At 38.0% G+C, this 26,776-nt stretch overlaps 1 protein-coding gene across 1 annotated transcript in view; it reads right to left on the reverse strand.

Moving 5' to 3' along the window:
• ITPR3 (inositol 1,4,5-trisphosphate receptor type 3) overlaps window positions 1–26,776 on the reverse strand; it is a 2,403,054-nt gene that overhangs the window by 1,084,308 nt on the left and 1,291,970 nt on the right. The window contains exons 21-23 of the mRNA XM_044076491.1: window positions 23,970–24,117; window positions 11,283–11,479; window positions 6,574–6,703 (exon numbers count right to left, since the gene is read on the reverse strand). Coding sequence (XP_043932426.1) covers window positions 6,574–6,703; window positions 11,283–11,479; window positions 23,970–24,117 — 475 coding nt within the window. The remainder of the gene's footprint in view (window positions 1–6,573; window positions 6,704–11,282; window positions 11,480–23,969; window positions 24,118–26,776) is intronic.

Here is a 26,776-nt window from a genome sequence, read left to right on the forward strand (position 1 = left end):
AATAGCAGAGATTCATAAAGAAGGTAAGGACCACCTTTATCTTGCCTCATACACGCCAATCTCCATCTTAAGTCATGGCTTCAAATGTTTTATGCAAACACATGCAGATAGATTAGGAAAGTTTTTGAAAAAGTTGATTAATGGAGATCAAAATGGATTTGTGGCAGGGTGCAGGATGGCAGATAATCTGATTAGGACACAGCTGCTATTTAAGGAAGATGCACTTCTTATTTCGGCTGCTCCCGTTAGGGGTCGCCACAGCGGATCATCTGTTTCCATTTCTTCCTGTCCTCTGCATCTTGCTCTGTCACACCAACCACCTGCATGTCCTCTCTCACCACATCCATAAACCTTATCTTAGGCCTTCCTCTTTTCCTGTTACCTGGCAGCTTCATCCTTAGCATCTTTTTCCCAATATACTCTGCATCCCTCCTCAGCACATGTCCAAACCAATGTAATCTTGACCCTCTGGCTTTGTCTCCAAACCTTCCAGCCTGGGCTGACCCTCTAATATACTTATTCCTAATCCTGTCCACCCTCGTCACACCCAGGGCAAATCTTAACATCTTTAACTCTGCCACATCCAGCCCTGACTCCTGCCTTTTTGTCAATGCCACTGTCTCCAACCCATATAACATAGCTGGTCTCACTACCCTTTGTATACCTTCCCTTTCACTCTTACTGGTACTCGTCTGTCACAAATCACTCCTGACACTCTTCTCCACCCAATCCATCCTGCCTGTACTCTCTTCTTCACCTCTCTTCCATACTCACCATTACTCTGAACTGTTGATCCCAAGTATTTAAACTCATTCACCTTCGCCACCTCTACTCCCTGCATCCTCACCACTCCTCTATCCTCCCTCTCATTCACACATACATATTCTTAGTTCTGCTGACCTTCATTCCTCTTCTCTCTAGAGAATATCTCCACCTCTCCAGGGTCTCCTCCACCTGTTCCCTACTCTCACTACAGATCACAATGTCATCTGCAAACAAGATGCACAAGACACAGAAAAATAATTAATCTTGATATCCCTGGACACTGAAAAAGTGTTTGAAAGGATGAGATGGGAACATTTACTTCAGCTGGCAGAAAAATGGGACTTAGAAAGTAGACAGCAATGTTATGTCTGCTAGAGTGCAGCTAATAGTGAGAATGTCAAGAAATATGATTGAGAGAGGAATAAGGCATGGGTGCTCTCTGTCACCCCTACTTTCTGCAATATATATATATATATTGGTCGCATGGGAGATACAATAAGGACCTCATGTATAAGAGGGTATATGCGTGGGAAACATGAGAAGAAGATAACCATATATGTAGGTGCTATATTATTAACTATAACACAATGGAAATAGATAAGGGAAAGTGATGGGATATATTAGAATGGTCTGGGAGTAGATCTGATTATAAAATAAATCATGACAAAACAGAGGCAGTGATGGCGAATAAAAAGAATGGAGGGAGTGAGAGATAAAACGGAGAAAATGTAGATGATGAAAGTAAAATATCTAGGTATTTTTTGCTAGAAGACTCATTATAAAGGTCACTTAGTATCTAATATAACAGAATTTAAGAAAAGGTAAAAAACCAGGTTCAGAAACTGGAAGGCATAAATTAGAGCCAGATCAATACAGGTTCTCCTCAATTCACTTATGTAGCAAGTCTTCTGGGAGTTACCAGGTGTTGATAGGGTGAAGAAAGTAAAACAACTGTTTAGGGATTACATTTGGGATGGAGAGCAAAACAACCAACAGTAGACTGAGAAATGGTCACACAGTCGAAGGAAAAGGGAGGTCTGACAACCACAAACTTAAAGACAGCACGGCAAGCTTCTACGGTATCAAATATATTGAAAATGATTAATATCAGTTTTGTAGGGGACTAGAAGGACACGATGAAACAGAAAGAAAAGGCTTTTGGGGATAAAGGGGACACAGAAGATGTGATTACGGTAACCCCACAAAGATGTCTGAATATGTTGTGGACTAAAGAAGTGCAAAGACTGTTTAACACTAACTGGAAAAGAAATGGGCTTAAAGCATGGAAAGGAAGACTGGTATCAACAAAAGCTTTAAACCAGAATATGTAATGGGAGTCAGAATCTTGTAGATGGAGAACGTAGCTCTCAACCAATCAGGGACAAATCTCAACAAAATCAGGGACAAATCTAGAAACAATCTAAGACACTTTTAAACTATTAATACTATTAACTTGAAACATTATCAAAGTAAGAGACTGTGAATTAATATATATTTTCTGAAGTAAAAAAAAATTGAGTCAAAATCAAGGACAGTTGAGAGGTATGATGGAGAAGGAAGCACAATAAGGTGAAGTTATGACCTCAAATTCTTACAGGAGACAGACTTAAGTCATGGGAGGAGGTCAGGGAAGAATTATAGTTTGGTAATAATCTGACATGGGAATATCACAGTGTTAGGGTACCATGAAGGAAGGTTAAATGGCAAACCAGGTAGTTTAAGGAAGTGCCAGTAATGGTGAAGAAAATACACGTGAGATAGAATGAGGAAATAACAACAAGAGGACTTCTGAGGTAGGGAAAAACTGGTTCGCAGAGGGAGACAGTAAGAAGACAGAGGGCAAAAGAAAAGGTAAAAGAAGGAAAAGCAAGAGGCACTAGAAAATGAAAAAGTGGCAGAATATCCTAAAGTTGCCCAGATATATGTTAAAAGCTTTCAGGTTTAACATTTTTTCATACAAGTGACTTCATAACTAATTTTGTATACCTGTTAGACTGGAAAAGAATTTTCAAGTGGTGAGGACACATTTGGAGATGTTGGGAAGACAGAAACATTGGATCATATTTTCTAGGAGTGTGACAAACCAGAAATCTTCAAAAGACAAATACTGCATATGATTTCAGAATTGTACCTTGAATTGAGGGAAGTATCTAAAACTCTTCCAGTTGGAGCATGACAGTAGAATACTACAAGAATTCAGAGGATTAGTTGGATTAATAATGACAACTGAGAAGAAAGAGATAACAAAAAATGGAAAAAAAAGGAATCCCCAGTAGTGTAAAAGAAGAAAAAATGATAAATAGAATTACTGAGGAAGAAAAGAAAATGTGTAAAAGGGAGGGATATGAAAGAAATAAGGCAAAATGGAGCAGATGTTAGCAGGCCAGGAACAGCAGAGGGTAGGTAAAGAGATAGCCCAACAATAATTGATAAAGTAGTACAAGAGTATTAGTATAAAATGGTAGGAGTATATATATATATATATATATATATATATATATATATATATATATATCTCGATAGATAGGCATAGCGTCTATATTACCGGATCAAATGTTTAGGTTAACAAATACCTAAACGTCAATCTGGTATTATCTATTATCAAAAAATTTAAACAGCGAACGGCCGATTTAACGTAGGGAATTAATTCCCTCGGACGCAAAAAAAAAAATTTTAAACCAAAATGTAGTGGGGGGCTGTACCCCCCACACCCCCCCAACTAAATATACCAACTCCAAGATTGCTCTGCAGTGGAGAAAGGGGCAAAATCCATATAACGACCAAGGGAATTTTTTTTCCCTGCGTTAAATTGGCCTTTCATGGTTTTTTGCTTTTGCTATTACCAGTTCAACATTTAGGTATTCTCTAACCTAAATGTTCGATCAGGTAATAGGAACACTATATATATATATATATATATATATATATATATATATATATATATATATATATATATGTGTGTGTGTGTGTGTGTGTGTGTGTATATGAGAACATAAAACCTTAGAGACGAGGACAAGCAGAAAATGAGGGAATACACATTTTAAATGTAAGAAAATAAAAGCATATAGAAAAATACATACTTCATTTGGGAAGACTTACTTCATAAACAAAGGGAGTTGCCATTGATTATTTGTGTAATAGGAAAAAGAGGGGAGAAAACTTGATAGAATAAAAGATGACATGTAACTAGTACGACCTTCTCATATGGTAATGTTCTGACAGCTAAACAGTCAAAAACAAATACAGAATATTAAAAAATGGAATTTACAAATATGTATTTAAATTCATGAGACAATTTTATAAAAATGCATAGTCAATAAAGGAAAGAGCATAAGATTACAAAAAGATTAGAAAATCCAGATTTTGAATTGAAAGCTGATATTCCTACATAAAATAAGAATGCAATAAATGAGAAAAGTACTGTAAGCAAAGTGTGTCTTTCAAAGTAAAGGCATTTTTGAAAGTCTTATGACTTTAATATAAACTGATTCTGAAAATTCTGTGACTACATATATGTAATTTATGTAATGACAAGTTTAACTGTAACAACGAATAAAATCAATGTAAAAGGTAACTGCTAACAATATGATGCATAAAAGTAGTTGTCATCAATCTCTCACTATCACAGATGATCTTTCTCTCTTTCATTCTTTATACGGGTCTATATCAGCTTATCGAAAGCTGATAAGAGCGAACGCTCTTTGATCAAACCCTAAACATTGAACAACCTAAATAGCGAAGGCACGGAACAGGGATTTTTTTCCCAAGCAAAAAAAACAAAAAACAAAAACAAATGAAAACACAACATAAAGTGGGGGCTTCGCCCCCATGCCCTCACACACCCCCTACTTAAATATGCCAACTCCAAGATCCCACCACAGTGGAGGAAACGGCAAACTCCAGAAAACGGGCCAGTGATTCTTTTCCCTGGGAAAAAAAAAATCGCTGTTCCGTGTCTTCGATATTTAAGTTGTTCGACATTTAAGGTTCGATCAAAGAGCGTTCGCTCTTATCAGCTTTTGATAAGCTGATATAGACCCTTTTTATACATATGTGTGTGTGTTTATATATATATATATATATATATATATATATATATATATATATATATATATATATATATATATATATATATATACACACATCTATATATATATATATATATATATATATATATATATATATATATATATACATATATATATATATATATCCCAGAAAATTAATAAAAATACTGTAGATTAAAACCTCACAAACCACTTTAGGCTTAAATGGTGAATTTGCTCTGAGAGACGAACTGCTCTTAAGGAAAACCATATTTGGCTCTTTTCTCCTCAAGGCTTAAAATTCAGAAATCCTTCTGGCTAATGTTTCTGCAGATAAGGAAAAAAGTTTTCTAAGAGGAATACTCAAAGTTTACATCCCTGATAAGCTCAAACGGAAGCAGAGTTAGCTTTTTACTTACAAAGTTGAAGTCCAAATCCAAATATAACCAATGATCAGAGAGTAAATTCAGACTCCCATATGACAATATTCCAAAAAGAAAAAAAAGGACCTTTTTAGCAAGCATATGGAGCAGCGTGAAAGCTTGTTTATCTAATAAAAGTTATTTGCCATAGTTTCAGACGGACGTTTTTTTTTTAAATTCATGTGCAAATTAGATGCTGCTGTATGTCTTAGAAGCATGAGATGAATAATCCCCTTCATTTATGGTTTTACAGGAGGCTGGGATACTACAGCTGGAAAAAGATGTACACTAAAAATAAAGCCAGAGGGACTTCAAGAACAAGTTGGGTACATTATACAGTTTTGGCACTAATGTGAACATCCTGACCATTTGAAAGGTAGGTTTTTCTGTTGCCTGTCCTTCTTTTGTGTTTTAATACAGGTAATACCCATGTTGGAAAAGATGACTATGGGTGATCACCCTGAGATCCTCTAAGCTGTTAAGCTGAGACATCTAACATATGGATGACCCATTCTGCTGTATGTCTTGAAAAAACCTATATTGTAGACAGAAAGGGTTAATGGATGACCATCAATATCCAAGTGAGAAGAATGAAACAATGATGTCTAGGCCAACAAGGTGCTATCGGGATTAAAACTGTTTTTTATATTAAGGTTGCACCTAACAGACACTGCCCAAGTGCATGCCCCTAGGGATGTCAAATAATGAAAGCATCCTCCAGATGACATATCTACCATCAATATTATCCCGATTCACACTATTTATTTATTTGTTTTTGTTTACCAGGAAATTCTGTCTGCGTATGATTCCTGTTTTCAGCAGAGGCCCCATGTGAGAAGCCCCAGAAAATTATTAGATAAGTGGAAACATGCCCTACATAAATGTAGCACTTAGTAGCAGTTTTAGTACACAGTGAGGAAACAGGCAATGCGTACATGTAGCATTTAGTAGCATTTTTTTTTTTTTTTTTTTTTTTTTTTTTTACAAAGGATGAGTAATAACATGTTGAAAAACATGCAGGTGGCTTTAAGTAGTATTGTACATTGTCTGAATAATGGCATGTAGGAAGAGGTCAAAGAGATATGTACAAAGGATACCCATGATGAGCATACAGCAATTTAGTCAAATTATTACTTTTTTTTCCTTTCCCAGGGATCAGTTGTCTGCATATCTCACAGACATGTATTACAAATCTCCTCCTCTGTCTAACAGTCAGTGCATCTTTCTGCCCATCTGCCTTTCCTTTTCAGATGAAACATTTGTGGCTGTGTGTTACACAGAATGAAGTATGCTGGTGCTGATTTAAAGTTGGACAGCACTAAGAAGAGCTGATATCATACCTGCTGCCTCGTTCGATAGGGATGTTCCATCTGCAGCACTGTCTTGCATTGGGTACACTTCAACAAACTCTCTCTTGAATACGGACAGAAGATAAGAGATCCTGTAGTCAAGTCGAACATCCAGAATAAACTAGAAGAAACCACAGTATTCTAAGATCAGCATTCAATAAAACCACATTTTACTGTCAGAAACATTTCACTTACATTATTTACATTGATAAGTTTTATTCTACTTGGTGAGGGGGAAGTTTAGGCCTTCAGGTCCATATTTACTCAAAAAGGGAGTCTTCTTACACTTAATCTGCATCTGTTTGAGCATTGAAGTGTAACAGTCCCACAAAATATGTTGTGGTCACTTTACAAAAAGTGCTTTTCTGTTAAGTAAGAGAAAGCATGAGTTATTACCCAACTATTTCTAACACAGTTATAAACAGCATATGGCTTTCTACTTGTTATTCATTGGACTGTGCAAGACTGTAACATTTCATGTCCCTAGGCAGCACATCACACTTCTTTCTGAGGTGGCTTCTGACTAGATATCTTCCCACCCCTTGCGTGTTCAAACTTCATGCACTGCGCATATTCATACCGGCTGGCATCACTACACTAGTGATTCTTAGCTTTATACAAAAAATACATACAAGCAGCATGGTAGGAGACCCTAAAACTGTATTATACTGATAAAATTGAGATTTTGTCATTAATCAGCAGTGAAATCAGCCTTCACACCCAAGCAGTAACAGCAAAGTTGGCAAAACGACATTAAATAAAACAATGTTGAGCCTGCATTGCAAAATTTCATCCACTCCTATAATGGAGCTTTACTCAGTGAAGTTCAGAAAACCTTAATTCATTCAGTCAAGAATCATCTTACTAGGACAAGCTCTTAAATAATCCACCAGTCACCTCTGTTCAGGTGTACTGTGAAATACTTTGCTGTATTTCCCTTGCCGTTTTCGTGCTGCTGTGCTACATATCATAAAACGGGAACTCAGCAGCCTCGAAATGCCACTGCAAAGAACTGAAGCATCCTTGGCATATTACCTGGCCAGGTGATACACTGGTCAGATGGTCAGACAGAATATTAAACTATCTACTTTTGACAGCCACTCGACTGATGAGTAAGTTGTTACTGGCATCCTTTATGAATACTGCCTGACAACTATCTTCTTTATCTTTCTGTTGCTGCTTTGCAACCTGATAGAGCTTCCTTGTGCCATCTGAGAAGTCACTTTGCCATAGCTGGTACAGATTCTTTAATGCCTTTTTCATTTTTATTGTGACTGCTGACTAAGCTTCGTTGTTATCCAAGCAGTATTCCTTCTTAGTCTGGTCCATCTTCTTCCCATATACCTTCTTTCTTTTAATAATGTCCTGGACTTTTGCATTTCCCTTATGCACCTTGTTTCCATTTCTGGCTCAGCCACATATCTGTTCTGTCCTCCTCATACATACTGTTTTGAGATGATGCCATTCTTCTTCAATGCACACTAGTTCCACTTCTTCCTGAAATGCCAGAGCCCTGAGTATTTCATTGAACTCCTGTACATTTGATCCAGTCAACTTCCAGTCCTTCAATCTAGTCTTTGTTGACTGTAAAACCTTCTCTGACCACTGCTTACAGATGGATGTGATCACCGGTGGTTTGTGCTGGGAGTGAATGTTTCACTGAGGAATTACTCTGAATCTCTGATTTTACCACAATGTCCTTTCTTTAATGGGAGTTAGTCTACATAAGTTGCATACTGACCATTCTTTTTTGTGATCTTGTATGTCTTCTCTCTTAGTGAACCATGTGCTGGCCAACATTAAGCCATTCACCAGAGAGTAGTCTAGAATGGCCTCTCCTTCACTGATCCTGTTGCCACATTTACGTGTTCTCAAGCAGTCCTCATGTCCTGTTCTGTCTGTCACTAGATGAGCATTCTGGTCCTCAGTTATCAACACTAACTCATTCTGCCCTGCTTTATCTAGACAGTTATGCAACTGTTGCTTGAATGCTCTTTTTATCCTCACCATCACAGCCCTGCAGAGTCCTACCTTCATACTGCAGTCTAATTGTCATGAGTCTGTCATTCATTCTGATGCCATCTTTCATTTTCCGAAGGCTCTCTCTCACCATAATTTCCACACTGTTTCTAGCCTGTCCTCCCTCCAAGTACTATAGTCTGGATCCCAAGCTAAATGGCTTTACTGCACTACTGTTTCACTTTGTCTCTTGGGTACACAGAATAGCCAGTTTCTTCCTTACCATATGTCCTTACTGCTTATGCCTACAAAACTCCAACAAGTAACAATCAAAACTGCTACCCTTCCTGACTAACTCCATCCTCAGTGATCAAATTGTACACAATCTTGATATGTAATGTTTGTAAATAACTTGTACCATTGTGTTTAATATTTATTTCCATGCACTGATACTGTATATACACTGTATAATGTGCTTTTTCTTGTATGTACTATTAATGTTATATGGAGCTTTTCTCCCCTACTAAAAATGGGCTCTCCTAGGCCCAACAGTCTTTCCCGGTTAACAAATGCAATAAATAAATAAATAAATAAACAAATAAATAAATGTCATCTACTTCCAAGCTGTGTCCATTCAGAGAACCTAAATTCAGTTAAGCAATCCTTAGTTGATTTTTCTCAGGTAAATTGTTTTTTATATTTTAGCTTTCATTCAAAAGCGCTATCCCAGATAACTCAGAATGACCAACCCTCCCACCATTGGCATGAATCCCTGGTGTACGTTGGACTCCACTGAGTCCTTAATCCACTAAGTAATGGCAAACACCCATGCTTCTTTTTAGAAGACATTAGTCAATGTGACCAAATCACCTAGAGCAATTTTTGCACCATCAAGTGCCTGGCTCTGTCACATCTGATATGCCATCCCTTGTAAGAACCAATTAGAGTCTGTGCTGCTGGGTATGACTCCCTTGACTTCTGGGTGCAATATATTGGCATACCAACAGATCTTAATAGCAGTGGGTATTTTATTTATGTGGACAATATAAATGTAGACAAAATAGTGCCATTTGTCAATGACTGTCATACTTTGCAAAATACCTTAGGCAATTTTAGTATCTGGCACAAATACTAGGAAAACCAAAATTAAGTTGTTTGGCACAAGGAATCTCTAATTTGGCAATATAAATTTATAATCAGTATAATGTTTAATGATCTAGGTTTTGTGATAGATGACAGACTGTCTTTTCCCCTTAAATGAGGAATTTACAACTGTTTACAAGGAAATGTATATTTGGCTCTTTTCACATCAAGGCTTGCAATTCGGAAATATTTCTTGCTAAGGTTCTGCAACCAAGAAAAATATTTTATATGGGTGATGCTTGAAGTTTACATTCCATTTTTAAAGGTCAAGGAGTTTTGATAAATGACAAGCTGTCCTTTCACGACGACTTTACCATGATCTGCACTAAAAGGTAGTAAAGAGCATACAGCATGTTCAAATCTGTAAACTCCAGAAGCCCCGTGCTAATTGTCAGTCTTTACTATAGTCTAGTTAGGTAAAGCTGATATATGGTATATCCTTATAGTCACTGTGTCTTAAAAATTGCATCATGAAAATCAGTACTAATTCAAATGACACTCATCAAAACATTATCAAGCAGAGGAAAGTAAAATTATGGACAGGACTGAGTAGCCTTTTTTTCTCACTGTCCCATGAAACTGTCTGAGCAGTGACTTCACTTAAGTTTACAAAGAGATACACACTGATTATTTCAATGCCTTGGTTTAATCAGGAATCCTAAGCATGAATATCTACATCTAACAAGAACTATATATGAGGCATTCAAGAGTGCTATTAAGGTTCTGAGAGGAATGCTCAGAATGGAAATTCCATACCAGAGAGGTTAAGGCAAACTGGCAATTTAGAAAATCGAATGACGAATTAAACATATTTTTGTGGGAAATGCTGTTTAAAGCACTTCAGACAACTGTGATACGCACAGTGTTCTAGACTGTATCTGAGCTGATGTGAGTTGGTCTCCAAAAGAGGTTGGCAGAGCACTGGGTACTAAATCCTACTTCTCCCAGCCAAATTCTATGGAACACAGTCCACTTCCTGAACTTGGATAACATACATCTAGTCAGGGTGAACTTGACATAACTTGTTTGAGTTTCTCTGTGGGGAGAAGCATTATAATTAATGTCCAAAAAGAATAACAGGAAATGGAAAAGCTTTCTCAAAAAGAAAACAGGTTCAACAACAGTGAATGGCTAATAGAATACATAGGAAAGGAATAACTCCACCTACAAACATGGGGGTCAGTAAGCTGTCAGATAAGCAGGACTGCCACTTTAGTCATGTGGTGCTTATCTGAGTGGACAATTTGTTTTCGTAAAACTGTGGTGGTTATGTGTATGTACATTGTCTCAACTGCATAAATGAAAAGGATCCCTACAAATCAGATAAACATGTGTAGCTGGGAACATATCTATTGGGCTGACATCATGAGGTAATCATTCACTGAGCCAAGGAGTCCTAGAAATGACAATATTGCCAGTGTATGATTCCGCTTTTCCCTTCCCCAAGACATACTCAGTCTGTGATGTACCACCAATCCTGCCAGTCACCATTTGGTAAAATAAAGCACCATATTTTAACGGTAGGTTATTTTATTCATTAGTTAGTACCATCATGCCAGCTCCTGATCTCATCTTCCTTCATCCTGTTAAAATCTCACCTTAACAATCTCCAGGATTTTCAGCATTGTCTCCATGACTGTAATATTCTGACTATCAATTTCTTTTGGCTTGTTGTGAATGTCAGCGGTGACAACAGCACGAGCATTGGAGGGATGAAATGGTGACTGTTTTCTGCTGAGAACCATGGTCGACATCATCTGTCCAACACCATGAATAGTTCTTTTCATGCTCTTCACTGAAACAATGGAAAAAAGGTCAGTGCAGCAGACAACTTAAGAGATTCTACTTTTTTTTACAGCTTTATTACCTCATCACATTTAAAGTGCAACATGGGTTTGCACACATTAACAGAAGATAAAATGAAGAGTAGTAACAGCTTTCATTGTTACTGTCATGCAGTATAAATATATACTTTCATCATAATTTTCTTCATCAACATCATCATCATCATTACATAAGTTCTTCAGATCCTACAATCTCTTAAATCTCCCTCCTCTTCCTGAGCACTATTCTACAGGTATTCTTCCCACAATGCCCATTTATTTCTACAAAATGTGCTCATTCCCTTTTCTAAAGATCCTGCCCTGCAGTGCTTTTATCTTCTTTACAATATTCAGTACTTTGTTGCATGTTCCCAGTTACCGTTCTCTTCCCCATCACACCTAAAGCATTTGCTATCTACCTATGTATAAATCATCTGAAATCTACTCGGGTTATAAAATTACCTACGAAAACATGCCCAAGGAAAAATATTAAATTTCCTGGACTTTGTCACATTTAAGAACCTTTCAAATTTCTTCAAATTGTGCCTTTGTAAATTGCCTATCCATTCTCTTTTCCCAGTCTTTTCTAACTCCCTTTGAATTATTCTTATACTTATAATGCAGTAGTTTACACACATTATCCCTTTTTTAAACAGCAGCTTCTGTTCTAGACTCAACCAAAACTCTACCAGAGCTGGTGTTTCACTTAGCACCACCATCCTTTTCTCTATACCTATTCTTGTGTGCATGTGTGTGTGTTTATATATATATATATATATATATATATATATATATATATATATATATATGGGTCTACTACTAATGCCCGAAACGACGATTTCCCGACGGAAAACTCACCGACGCCAGATGACCGACAGGTAAGTGTACCGACAGGGTGATTTGCCGACAGCGGAAAGACCGACAAGGGAATGTGCGATCGCGACGCGGTAAGTGTGCGATGGTGACGGAGTTAGGAGCGGTCAGGTAAGTGCTCGAGATTGTGGGATGTTGGGTTAGGCTGTGGGAAAGGTGAGTGTGTGTTCGTGTCGGAGGTATGGTTCGGGTAAGGTAAGTGTGTGCTAGTGAGGGACTGTAGTTTAGGGACGGGTTAAGTGAGTTAGGGTTAGGGTGCAGGTAGGTGATGTGTGCGTTAGTGTCGGAGCTTGGGCTAGGGGTGGGTTAAGTGAGTTAGGGTTAGGGTGCAGGTAGGTGATGTGTGCGTTAGTGTCGGAGCTTGGGCTAGGGGTGGGTTAAGTGAGTTAGGGTTAGGGTGCAGGTAGGTGATGTGCGTTAGTGTCGGAGCTTGGGCTAGGGGTGGGTTAAGTGAGTTAGGGTTAGGGTGCAGGTAGGTGAAGTGTGCGATAGTGTCGGACCTTAGGGTTAGGGTTTGGGTCAGGGCTAGTGTGTATGCTATGTAGTGTCGCGTGTTGTTTACGTTCCATGTGTCGGTGTAATGGTGTTCGGTGTTTTGCGTTGTCGGGTTTGTGTGATGTCGGTCATCTGGCGTCGGGGAGTTTTCCGTCGGGGAATCGTCGTGTCGGTAATTAGTAGTAGACCCATATATATATATATATGTGTGTGTGTGTGTGTGTGTGTGTGTGTGTGTATATATATATATATATATATATATATATATATATACATATACACATGTATATATATATATATATATATATATATATATATATAAATTCACTTTATAATTTCGAAATACTGAAATACTGAATTTCAGTACTTTGAAATCATAAAGTCAAACGTCCACAATCCCGAAAGCACACAATCACGAACACATACACACCATACACCACACAACACATACATCGTCCAACCCTTTTTTAAACAGCATCCTCTGTTCTAGACTCAACTAAAACTGTACCAGAGCTGGTGTTTCACTTAACACCCCCCATCCTTTTCTCTTTATCTATTCTCGTGTGTGTATATATATATATATATATATATATATATATATATATATATATATATATATATATATATATGAGTGTGTGTGTCTGTGCACGCTTGTGATGTATTTATGTGTATATATAATTTAGTTATTTATGTGTATATGTAATGTCTTAACTGCATAGCTCAAAAGTACCCCATTCAAATCAGATAACCCTAAACCACATTGTTCTATGGGGAGAATCAGCTTATCTTATTTAACTCTTGCTGTCTTCCTTTCCTACATAAATTCCTTCAACTCTTTATTAATTATTGTCCACAACTTTTCCTCTGGTTGATAGAAATATGCCTGACCTGTATATAAAACTAGAGGGACTAAAACATTTTCACTGCTTGTATCTTACTATCCATATCCATAAACAAAAGCTAACAGTTTTTCTGTTTTTCTGTTGTCTTTTGTTTAGTCTCTTCCACATATTCGTAGCTGCCATAATAGAACACGTTTTAATTCATGCACTTAAATACTTCCTCTTATCATGTCTCCATAAATGTTGGTATTTGCTGAACTAGTTTGTGTGTCAGTACATAGTTTACTTCTATAACCTTTAACTTTATACCCTAAAAAGACTTCTATTATCTCAAAATGTTTCACAACACCAAAACTTCATTTTCTAGATTCTAGTACAAAATAATGTTGTTGTGTCTTTCGGCTTTTCCCGGTTAGGGGCTGCCACAGCGGAACTCTGGTCCGCTAATGACTGGCAGTAGATTTTTACGTGCCGAGTTGCCAATCCTGACGCACAACCTTCAACGAAGGTACGCCCATTCATGCATGTTTGCACACAGAAGACGCTCGAGCTGAGAATCGAACAGGGCAACGTCTTACTGTGAGGCGACAACGCTACTGCACCACCACCGCCGCAGTCATTCAAGTACAAAATAATATCATCTGCAAATAAAGGTAACTTTTCTTGATTGCCATACCAGTTATATACCTGAATTTACGAGTTTCTTGTTTTCATTTATTTTACATACTTTTATTTGTTTACAGGTGTAGTACATTAATCAAAACTGACAACTGTAAGCACAACCAGGGTGAAAAGATATCACAAATACAAACAAAAAAGAAAAAAAAAAGAAAAACATATGCTGAGAAGAAAGCAATAATACAGTTGGCAGTAACATAAAGAATATTTATAAATAATTAAGAGGTATTTACACAAAATATAGTGAAGCAGAGTTTTAAAGCAGAGTACAGTAGAAGACAGAATATGACATTTTCTTTGCTAATGTCTATAAATATAATGCAAATAAAGGGAAAGGAAAACATCCTTGCTTGGTGATTTTGTTCAAATACAGCTTGTCAGAGAGGAACCTTCCCACCTTAATTTTTACCATAGAACCTTCATGTAGCCTACATATTAACCTTAGTATTATATCATAAAATTAATGCTGACTCTATTGAACGATTTCTCCACATCAAGACACACCAAAACTAGTAATGTTTTTTTATACTCTTTTCCCTCTGGATCATCATTATTCTGTTACTGTTGTCAAATGTTTGCCTCCCCTCCACAAAACCACATTAATCCCCATCTATCAGTTTTGAAAAGCTGGGATAGACAAACACATTATCGTGGTTTAAAATGGAAATGGGTCAATATGAAGCTGAGTCTAAAGCATCTTTACCATCAATGAGTAATACAGCCACCACAACTTTCATTCCAAGATGCTGGTACATCCCCATTTATAAAATATTGGTAAACAAAACCTTCTAGATCTTTACCACTTTCCTCCTACCTAACTTCCAAAGCTCTACAGGAATACTGTCTTTTCCTGGGGACTTCCCCTGATGATTGAATACACACCAGCATTTTTATCACCTCTCTTTCGTCTTGTCTATTAATTGTTGAGCCTCATCTTCTTCTAACCTTGGCATAATTAAGTCTTGTGTAAATATTTCTATTTGTGCTTTTTCTTGGTTTCCTCATTCCTCTGTTTTACACATATTTTCATAAAATTTCCAAAAGATTTCTAATACTTCTATAGGATCTCTGGTTACTTCTCTTGTCACAGGATCCCTAAGTTTGGTGACAACCCTTTCTACTTTGTCTTACCTTAGTTGTTGTGTGAAAGATTTTTGTTATGAAAACACAGTTACTTAAGAACAACCTTTTTATTTTTTTATTGAAATACTCCCATATTTTCCATTTAGCACTCTGTTGTTCCCCCTCTTCTTGTTTTATGAGACTCCCCTTCTTCGCATATTTTTTCATATCTCTCCCACGTTTTTAAATTCCGTCTTCATTTCTGCCTACTCACTAGCTATCCCTACTGAAGTAACTTTTATCTTCCTTAATAACTCTCAAATCATTTCCATTACCCATTCTTTAAATTCCTCTTTTTAACAACTAAGTAGAAAAGCATCAGTGTTTCATTTTTACATCAACACCCTGCATCTTTATCTTAGTTTGTACTGGTGAATACTCTAGTGTAGTTATTGGATGGATCTCAAAGCTTTCAATTAAATACACATTTTCCTATAAATTGGAATTTCTATGTATTCTAGCTTAGTTATTATATTTTCAGGAATAATATGTAAATTCTGAGTTCCTGTTGCCGAATTTACATCTTACATAACAAATATTCTCATATATATCTTCAGAAATCTACCCAATTTTATTATATTTTACCTTCTAGGGCCCCTGATACATCCACACTACTGTAAATCAGGTTCAATTCCTAGTGCATAGATAATATTCTCTGCTGAAAGCTTATTATTTCTCCAAAATTTCCTTACAGTTCATAATATTAGTTTTGGGGGGGATGTAAAAACATCTCGGCATAATCCTCTTCCTCTGCCAATATCCCCTTACTACCCTAAATCTAATATTATTTTCTTTTTTAATTCCACATCTATCACTAAGTTAAGAGATTTTTTACTGCAGAACATAAGTAAACTTGCCATAACAGTGTATGTTTGAGCAGATCACTGTTGTAGTTGTCTGAGCTACATGGGATGACAAGTACTAGACATCCAGCCAGTACCTGAAGCTTTAGGGCAACTTCCATTTACCCATACATCTGAGGTGCACAAGAGCATGCTGGTGTAAAAGAAGAAGTATTGGTGCCAACATTTACACATTTCCTACCTATCAGGAAAGAGAGACTAGAGCCCAAAATAGCAAATTATGTGCTAGAAGAAACAGGAAAACCAGGGATATGGGGAACCCCACTTTGGCAGACAGATAAGGAAAAGGATAGGCCTTAATAACCAAAACCACATAGGATGGACAAGAAGGTGGCAGAAGGGATGCTGTTAATACTATAACAGTGATCTGCCTGAACATCTGCTGTTATGGTAGGTATATTTATACAGCTTCACTTTGCTCATCATTAGATCACTGTTGCAGTAGCCTAAGCTATATGGGATGATTACCAGGGCTTGGATAGTTAGGGTGGAGGAAAAAGAGTCAGAGTGCAATAGCCCCTGGAGTACAGTACTAACAAACCCTGTTCTGGATTTAGGGTGGAGGAAAAAGAGTCAGAGTGCAATAGCCCCTGGAGTACAGTACTAGCAAACCCAGCTCTGGATTTAGGGTGGAGGAAAAATAGTCAGAGTGCAATAGCACCTGGAGTACAGTACTAGCAAACCCTGCTCTGGATTTAGGGTGGAGGAAAAAGAGTCAGAGTGCAATAGCACCTGGAGTACAGTACTAGCAAACCCTGCTCTGGACTTAGAGGATGAATCAGTTTGTAGTGCTTAGTAGTGCTTAGTAACAGAGTGTACAGATAACCAAGTTGCCACCTGTAGAATACTTCTAGAGTCCACCCCTTTCCAAAAAGCTCTCAAAGCACCCATAGCCCTGAGAAAATGGGCTTTGGCTCTGAAGGGAAGGGTCTTTCCCAGAAGTTAATAATAAAAATGGATCCATCCATTCTCAACCCCTTTTTTCCATTTTGCACATGAGATTGGGGTGTCAGTTCAGCAAAGAAAATCATCTCGAGCCAAGGGTTATACCGATGGATAGCTAACCCTGCCGTGGTAGTTCATTTATACCACTCACTCGCACACCCATTTTCACCTACGGCCAGTTTTGAGTCACCAGTCCACCTACTGCATGTCTTTGGAATGTGGAAGGAAATCGGAACACCCAGAGGAAACTCACGTGACCGCAGGGAGAACATGCGGACTCCGCATAGAAGGCGCCCCAGTCGAAAATCAAACCGGAGAGCCTCTTGCTGCGAGGTGACAACACTAACTGCTGCATCACTGCATAAGACAAATATTTGGAAACAGTCTGCTTTATCATAGGTGGTCCCTTCTTCTTACCTTCACAGGAAATGAGCAATTGATTGGAATTTATGTAGTCCTTTGTTTTGGCAGTGTAGTATCTGACTTGTCTTTGGCCATCCATAGCATGTAGAATTCCCTTTCCTTTTTTGTTCAGGAAATAAGACAAGGAGATGCACAGAGTGATTTTGAAGGATACCCTATGCGTATGGAAAGTGTGGTACTTGGACACTCTCCTACTAGCTGAAATCAGAGGAGTAAGTAACATTATTTTCCATGTCAAGAACTTTAAAATATCTAATAAGTTGATTCAAAAGGGAAAGGGCATGTTTTTCTAGTAGAAAGTTAAGATCCTAAGGAGGAGTCACCTGTTTACTAGATGGATGAATGTGAAGCACCTGTTTCAAAAATTGCTTTACTTGAGACGAAGAAAGAGCAATATAAGGGTAGACAGGCAGAAATGAACAGAGGATGAATATGAAAGACCAGATTTCAGCAATTCACACATATACTGGAGAATCAAAGGCACATTCACCTTAAAATGGTCTTGGTTTGTTTATGGCACCAACCAAAAACTTCTTCAGCTTTGCCCAATAAAGTTTTCTACTCATAGTAGCAGACTTCTTGTCCTCCTTTAATACCTCTTTTATGTCCCTTGAAAATAAGTGCCAGGCAGAGATAAAAATTCTATCATCCAGCCTGTCATATGAAAAATTTGTAGGATGGGATGAATGAGACCCCTTGTCCTGTGTAAGTCCATCATGTGAGGAAGTATATGGTACTTTCCCTAGGCTATTTTCAAGAGAAAGAAGAACTGTTACCAGGGTAAAAAAGGGAGTTACCAATATCATCTTTGGAGAGTCATTCTAGATCTTTAAAAGAACTCTGGTTATCAAAGGAAAGGAGGGGAGGCAATAGGCATGTAAGAAAATTCCCATACATGGAAAGAGAAGTCATCTGCCTTCTTAGCCTTTCTTCAACGAGTCCTGGAGCAGAATGTTTTTTTTTCAAATGGCTGTTTTGAAGGAGGCAAACAGATCTACTTGGAGGTTTCTCACATGCAGACAACTGCCACAAAGATAACTGCGTGTAGCTTCCCCTTGTGAAAATCTGTTCTGGTCCTGCTTAGTGTGTCTGCCACATATTCCGCTATGATGGAATGTAAACAGCCTGAAGGGAAAGATTACATTGATTTGCCATATTTCAGGGTATCACGGCTAGTCTGCATAGGGGGTACAACCTGGTTCCCCCTGTTTTCTTACCACATAGCAGTGATGTTGTCTGTGATTAACAAAAGCGCTACAGAAGTCCGTGGATGATTGTCTGTGATTAACAAAAGCGCTACAGAAGTCCGTGGATGATTTAAAGATGTCACAGCGTTTACAAACACTATGATTTCTTTGATATTTATGAGGTTCTTTCTGAAATAATGATCCCAAAGATCCTGTACCTTTGCTCTCTTGATCACAGACCCACCATGCAAAGTCTGAGACAACAGTACTTACTGACTGGGAAGGAGCTGAAGGGAACATTGGAAGACCTGGATTCAGTCAGCTGGTCTAGCTACCAGTGAAGTTCTTTTCTGGCAAAGTTCATTAAAGGGATATGGAAAGACACAAGGTGCTGGTGCTGGGTCTAGACTGATTTGAGAAATAACTGAATTTTTCACATGTGTAAGCTAACTATAGGAATCAAAAGAATTGAATAAGCTTTATGTCCTAGTATCCTGAAGACTTCTCATGCAGTTGTCAGAATTTGGGGAGAAAACTGAAGGAACTGCTCTTTGCAAATACTTTCCAGAAGCAGGAATGTTATCATTTCCGAAGTGCTAGTAGACATCTTAGACAAGTTACTCTGTGAGAAGGAATGAGATATGACTTTTCTAGATTCAGCTTAAAACCTAGGTTGTGAAATAGATTTCTGATAAAAAAATATGGACTCCATAGGTTCATAGGCTGGTACTAGGCTACCAGCCCTAGGGCCTCTAGAAGCCTAGCCATAACAATTCCCTGGCTATTTCTCCAGACAATTTTGAACAGAGTCTGCAAAAATAAGGCAATCAAAGTGGGTAAATATATGGATGTCTTGTAATCTGCAAAAAACAATTACTGGTGCTAGATACTTTCTGAATACCCTTGGTGCACTGGACAAACCAAAGGATAAAGGGGAAAACTGAAAATGTGAACCAGAACCAGAAAATCTTAAAAAGCATGTGAAGTTTCTGTGAAAGAGTGTATGGTTGTATATATCCTTTAGATATAAAGTCATCAAGAAACATAGATAAGGGATTAGGAATAAGATAGACTAAAAAGTAAGTACTTTGAACTCTGAGACCTTGGCGTAGAGATTTAAGAAAGGGACATCCAAAACAGGTCTCTGGGCTCCCTCCTTCTTGGGTACCAGAAATATTCTTGAAAAGAATCCTTCTCCTTTTTAATGTCCTGCTCTAGGTTCTATTATTTCCTGGGAAAGCATGTGAACAATAATAGCAGGAAAACATTAGGTTTGGATTTGAAGACAGGAGGGAATTCCTAGGACTGGGGGAAGAGAATCACATTCTAAATTATTCCCAGAACCCACAAATGTATTTTAACTTGGTGTAACAGTGAAAGACTTATTAGAAAGATTCTTTGAAAGGTTTAGAGGACTGCTTGGGTGGGAAGGAGATGGGTGAGGGGGTGACATAATCAGTCATATTTTGATGACTGACCTTGGGCCTGAGGAGCTCCTCCCTTTTTTCTTAGAACTGCCCCACCACTATTTCTTAAGTAGTTGTTTTATTGACTCTGTTGAATTTGCTTTATTGGCCTTCTATAAAATGGTCCCTGAAAAGAAGTGAAATGTCTGCTGTACTGTGGTATAGGGGACTGAACAAATTGTTTTATCCCTTGAATCAGCATCCCCTTTTCAGCAAATCTCTTTATAAAATCCACAGATGAAGTGCCAAACAAAATCTGTTTATTCAGAGGGGCATTAAGAATTTCAGATTTAACATTTTATGGTAAATTTTGGATCTGCAAACATGCATATTTACACTTGACTGATCCCACTACTGCTGCCCTAGATACAGCATCAGCAGCATTGCATAAGCATCTCAAGGAGTGTTTGGTAATCTAAGTGACTGAAGAAAGCAAGCAAAGCAACAAGGACTTAGATTCTGAACTACATAATTCAGCGACAGACGTTTTTCATGTTCAGCAAAATATGCCAAAAGAAATTTGGTCATATGAGACTCACAGCTGACTGTTCTAAAAGCTAAGGTATAAGAGGTAAATGATGAAGGGAAATTGATTTGAAGCAGCCAGATGTTTAGAACCAGTGTTTTTTGATAATGAAATTACTGAAGGGTCAACCCTAGGGCTGCAGAAGAGGGACCTATGACATTGAGGCACATTACATTAGTTCATCTGCCTTCCTACGAGCAGGAGCTTGGCTATCAGGAGAATTACTGGCTGCATTAAAAGCATTCTTAAGAGCTGCAATAACCAGAGGGTATAGCCACTGGTTTATGGGTTTCCACCAGTAACAGGTCATAGTACCGCTCTTGAGTTTTAGATAATTCATTATGCTCCCATTTAAACAACTTTGTCCTCCTTCCATTAGTATCAGAGAAAAACAACTCCTCCCAAGGTTAAATAGACCCTTGGCAAAAGAAAACATTTTCTCTTTTGCTTCCTTATGAGCAGGGGGTAGAGACAGTGGAAAGTTCCAGTTTCTGAGCTTTTTATTTTTCCAGCAGACTCTGAAGAAAATGTCTCCTTAGATGTCCGGTCCACCCCCAGGGTGCCAGACACCTTGTCACTAACTGCTATCTGCGGGACATGTTCATCTCCTTCCAGTCCAATCAAGCATATTTCTCCCTTCCCCATAGCAAACATACTTCTCACCTTTAAGAACATACCAGAATATTGACCCTTAGCAGCTTCCTGTGAAGTAACACCAGAGGGGTCAGAAGCAGCCAATGAATGGTCTGAGGACCACCGTGTAACCACAGAGGAGCAAATCCATTGAGGGCCAGGGAAGAGAGGATATAAAAATATGTCATTGTATAACCCTCTGTAATGACTTTCCTTTTCTTGACAACAAGAAGAGGGACATCCAGGATACTAGCACTATGATCCCCAGTGATCCTTGAAAGGGCTTTAAGCCAAGCTTCTCAACAAAAAGTTTGAGGGAACTAAGCTGACTCCTACGGATTTTAGGTTTGAATGAGAATCAAGTGCAGCATGACCAGACACTGAGTTCTTCACCTAAAAAGAAAAGAAAAGACAGGATGTGTGGTAATCTCTATAAGGGATTTCATGTTTAAACAAGCACTTTCCCGTTCTCTCTGACATAAGCAAAAAACAATACTTTTTTTGCAGGAAAATGGAAGGAAAATCTCCAAAGTGGTTCTTATCTGCCCAATTTCTCAAACCTAGGTGACCACCAAACCACTGAAGATGTACTGAAGGGCAATTCATACTGGTAGCTTAAACAGCAAGAAAGTTCCAAATTTTGGCACACTTACATCTACTTTTATGCTGGAATGGTCTCATGTCTCTTCAAATATAAGGGCACAGGGAAGGTACCCTAAAGCTTCAGAATAATAGTGCTGTGTTATACATCCATTAACAAATGTAAAATGTACATTTAAATGTCATGCAACCTACTCTACCTCTAATGTGGTGTGCCTTGCTACCCGTACAAATTGTCATTCCTTCTGTGTAGGAAAGTGCACACGAAGACTTAAGGATCGCATAACAAAACATAAATCTGAAATACGCAGGAATATTAAAACCAATTCACTTGCAAAACACATGGATGAAAAGGGAAGAAGCCATGAATTTAAGTATAGAGTTAATAAGCACTGTGCACAGGAGCATAAGAGGAGGTGATAAGAACAACAGACTGGTGACATTAGAGTATGAATGGATAGTGAGACTGCAAGCAGACTAACTACCTGGTATTAATGCAGCAATGAGCTTGAAACCTATTCTAAAGAAAAGACAAATGCTGTTGAACTATTGTAAATGGCTGATATATGCAATTTAATATACAAATATGTATATATTTTTTATAATTTTAGAGTACAACACTTATTTTGGACAGGAAATATATTTCCCATTTTTAAAATGTGTTTTATGTCTTTAAATATGAATATGCAGTTAATTGTTTCCTTCTGTTGAGTGGGCTGTCTCATAAAGGTTTTAGTTTAAATGTATGAGAATAGTAGCCTGTTGTGTAACACACTGAGGAAGGGCATTGCCTGAAAGATTTGCTATTTACTATTACCTGCCTAGCATTTCTGATCACTTGACTTTACTTTGCTCTTGATCACATACATCTGGTCATCTGACTTCTGGTTCCCATACTGCCCTTTACTAGAAACTGAACCATAATCTAGCACATATGTGTTACTAAACACACAGACAGAGCTTTGCTAAGATGTGTTATATCATCTGGAAGCCATAAATCCATGTCAACACCTTCACCCTTCCGGGGTAGCAATTAGTTCACTGCTAAGAACAATATTGCAGGATTCCTAGTCCTCGTTTTCACAGACATTTCGTCTCTGGCTGCAATCAGAACTGTAAGATACAATCTTTATAGCCTAAACTAGGTAATTTAATTTCAGCCTATTTTTCAAAATTAGCTGGACTGAGATTAACCTCTTCGGTTCCAGTATCCTCTGTTACACTATTAATTTCAGCAGTTACCATACAGTCTGACATACAAGTGCATTTCTTTTTCTGCCCAGCAGGACCCACTGTTGGTACATTTTTTAAAACAAGAAACTTTACAAATACATTTTCAACACAAGCACCTGTACAAATCAGTGCAATTCTTTACTCAACTCCAGCTAGCTATGCTGGCTTATGTTACACATCCACTGCCCTAGTTCTCCTGGCATAGCTGGCAATACCTTACATCATCACACCAGTCATGTTTTTCTCAGTTTATGTTAATGTAGTTATGTGGCACCAGTAAAATTCAGCACATATTGACAGTTAGTAGGAAGTTGTTGCAGTTCAATATGCCAAAACTGCAAGAATGATGGGGCAGCTGTTAAATTAGTTATGCAGATAAGTCAGTGGGGTCCAGTGTCTCCCGTTACCACTGCTGAGCTTACCTCCTTTATCATCCTGGTCATAGTACTCAGATATGCTATGCAATGCAAAGGGCTGAGGCACTCATTGTTGAATCTACCTGCCATATCTTTGTGTTATGCTGAGTAATACATGTGATTTGGGGTACATGTGTAAGGTACTGACTGTTAAACCTACCTGCCATGTCATCCTGGAACACTGGCTGACATATAATGTTAGGGTTCTGGCTGTTGTCTATGATAGCCAGAAGCGTCCGAGTAAGTCGTAGGAGCTCGCTGAAGCTGTAGAACCCAAAGTAAATAAGATGACGGGCCAGACTCACCACCTACCAATGGAGAGAGAGAGGCCATAAGTAAACAGTCTGAGAGAGTCAAACTGAAAAACACAAGTGCACACATTAGTAGTTATATCATTACCTAAGAATGACGAAAGGTTAAACATAATACTGCAGAAGCATCAAAAGACTTCAACAGTCTTTCAAGAAATATCATTTGTACCATGTTTCTCATATCTTCCAAAAGCCTGTGCTTATTAATAATACAATTTATTCCAACTTTAAAATTATAATCCCTTATGACATGACATTGTGAACTGGATGTTTTGCTTACAGTACTGGGCCAGTACTAGGGAGAAAAATTCCATAAAAATTGAATGCAAGTTGGCAAGAAGGGAAAACATGCAAAACACTGTGCGATTACTTACAAAAACATTTTAAAATATAACAGCAGACAATGAGTAGGCTTAAAATCTAAGTACAAAATCCTTTTTAGCCATAACTCTGTCTTTGAAACAAGACAGGCAAACTGAGCACACAGTGTACTGTGATCTCTACAGAATTCAAACAAAAGTAATTTTGAACAATGTACACAAGTATGAGCCATAAAAGGTTGCACAAAGCAAATCTACAGCAAAGAGTGGACAACATGAACAAAATGTTTACATAAATAATGGTTAAAAGCCTAAAAGGTCTAATAAGCAGCGTAAATGTACAACTTTAAAACCAACGTATATCTTTTTTATTTATTTTTATGCTTTTACTTTTTTTTCCTTTCCTGGTAAATCACTGTGAAAAACATGAAAGAGGGAACCAAAATCTATTAGCTGATGCTTCCTTCAAACTAAAGGGGTGGCAAAAGCCACAAAACTCTGGGCTAGGCTTATAAATGCCCTTGGGCAGATAGCCTAGTATGAACCTATGAACCTATGAACCTATGCTGCGTCTTTTAGTTATCTGATGAACAGTGCATTAGTTATCAATGATTAAAATCTCACCTACTGCCTCCAGTGAAGGTGCAGTGTCAACTCAAAGAGGTGCTGGATTAGTGTTTTAGGAAAGAACTGACAGAGTCTATGGGTATTACCTCAGTTACCAGTACCCTCCCATGCACTTTAGCTCACATGATAAAGAAACCAGTTGCTTACAAACTTCATCCTATAGTCTGGGGTTTTAAATCTTCAGTTTGTACTTACAAACTAAGCGATTGAGCAAGTCACTTAACCTGACAGTATTCCCAGGTTACCTCTGAAAAGGGAGATTTTTGTCCAGTGGAATGTACATGTAAATAAATAAAACCATCCTTATTGTGGCAGCTAGCACAGAGGACTGAGGTTATGAGCTATTAACAAGTTTATTCATTTTATTTTGAATCGGGGTAGAGCACTGATCCTTCTGGACATATTTCAGTCTCAGCCTAGGGTAAGTTACTTTCTGTAGTCTAGGGTTTCATTCCCTCAGTCTGCATGTGCCTGCTGTATAACTCTGATCTAGTCACTTAACCAGACAGTCCCGTGATACAATTCAAGAATGGGCTAGAATCTTCAATGGTCTACTGAACTGCATGCCTAGTAAATACCAAAGATAGAAATGACACTACATCCTGCATAGGGGAGGGAAGGGAGAATAAAAAGTGTGTAGTCTGTACAGGACAAAGAAGAAGAAAACCTAGGAAAGGAAACAGCAGAGAAAAAAAGAAGGGTGTAGTACAAGTAGGAAATGTAGAAGGTAAGAAGGAATTAATGGTGGCAGGGTTGCATGTAGTTGCACACTTGAATAACTTAACGTAGGGTTTCCCACAGGCTTTGCTTCAGTAAGCCTCTTCCCTCACCATTCACAAAATACAAAAGTCTCCCTAGCTACTGACCTCCTTAGCATATGCATAATGAACAAAGCAATATACTGAACACCCAGCATGCTGCAGTCAAACATATTTATGTTCACAGAATCAAGCTAGATGTGAAGCTATGTAATATGTATGAAAACAGCTAAACAAACTCCCACAACCTCATGAAATAATGAATTCTGCTTCTTAAACAAACGCATACAGGTACACACTACTAGATGAATTCAGAGCACAGCACATATTTTTCACTGTTTAAATAAATACTAAGATATGCACAGCTTGGCGATATCATAGCAAGAAGAGATGCTAGATAGAAATTAATACCTTTAAGTGTGAAGGTGCTCAACTCTGACAAAGTCTGTTTATTGCTTAAAAAAAATTGAATTAAAAAAAGTTGATATTCTACCCAGGCTCATACTACTCACTACAGCAGTTTGGTACATTCCCACTCAAATGCAAAGCTAAATCCCATGAAGCATCTCACCCTGGTACTGATATGAGCTCCAAGCTACAGTAATCACTTGGGAGAAGAATGTGTACATTGGACAATACTCCAGATTACTTGAGTCATGAAACAGATGGTCTCTTTGTTAAGTGCTGAGCAGAGAGGCAGCGATTCTCTCAGAAATAAACAGCACCCATGACTTTTATACCTGGCTCTACACCTCCAACACAGTTATCTGATTAGCTTGTGGCTACTTCAGATTCCTGCTGATGCTCAAATATGTAAATTTCCACAGAGTAAATGTAAGCAGGTCCAAATTTCAAATATTTATATGTCATTCCTGTGATAAGTCTGTTGCTAAAATGGCAAACATCCTACAGGCAGTAATCCTTACTCTTCTGCCTCAGAAATAAATTTCA

The sequence above is a fragment of the Protopterus annectens genome, chromosome 7.part0 (genome assembly GCF_019279795.1).
Source record: "Protopterus annectens isolate FY-2018-M chromosome 7.part0, PAN1.0, whole genome shotgun sequence".
Taxonomy (NCBI): Eukaryota; Metazoa; Chordata; order Ceratodontiformes; family Protopteridae; genus Protopterus; species Protopterus annectens.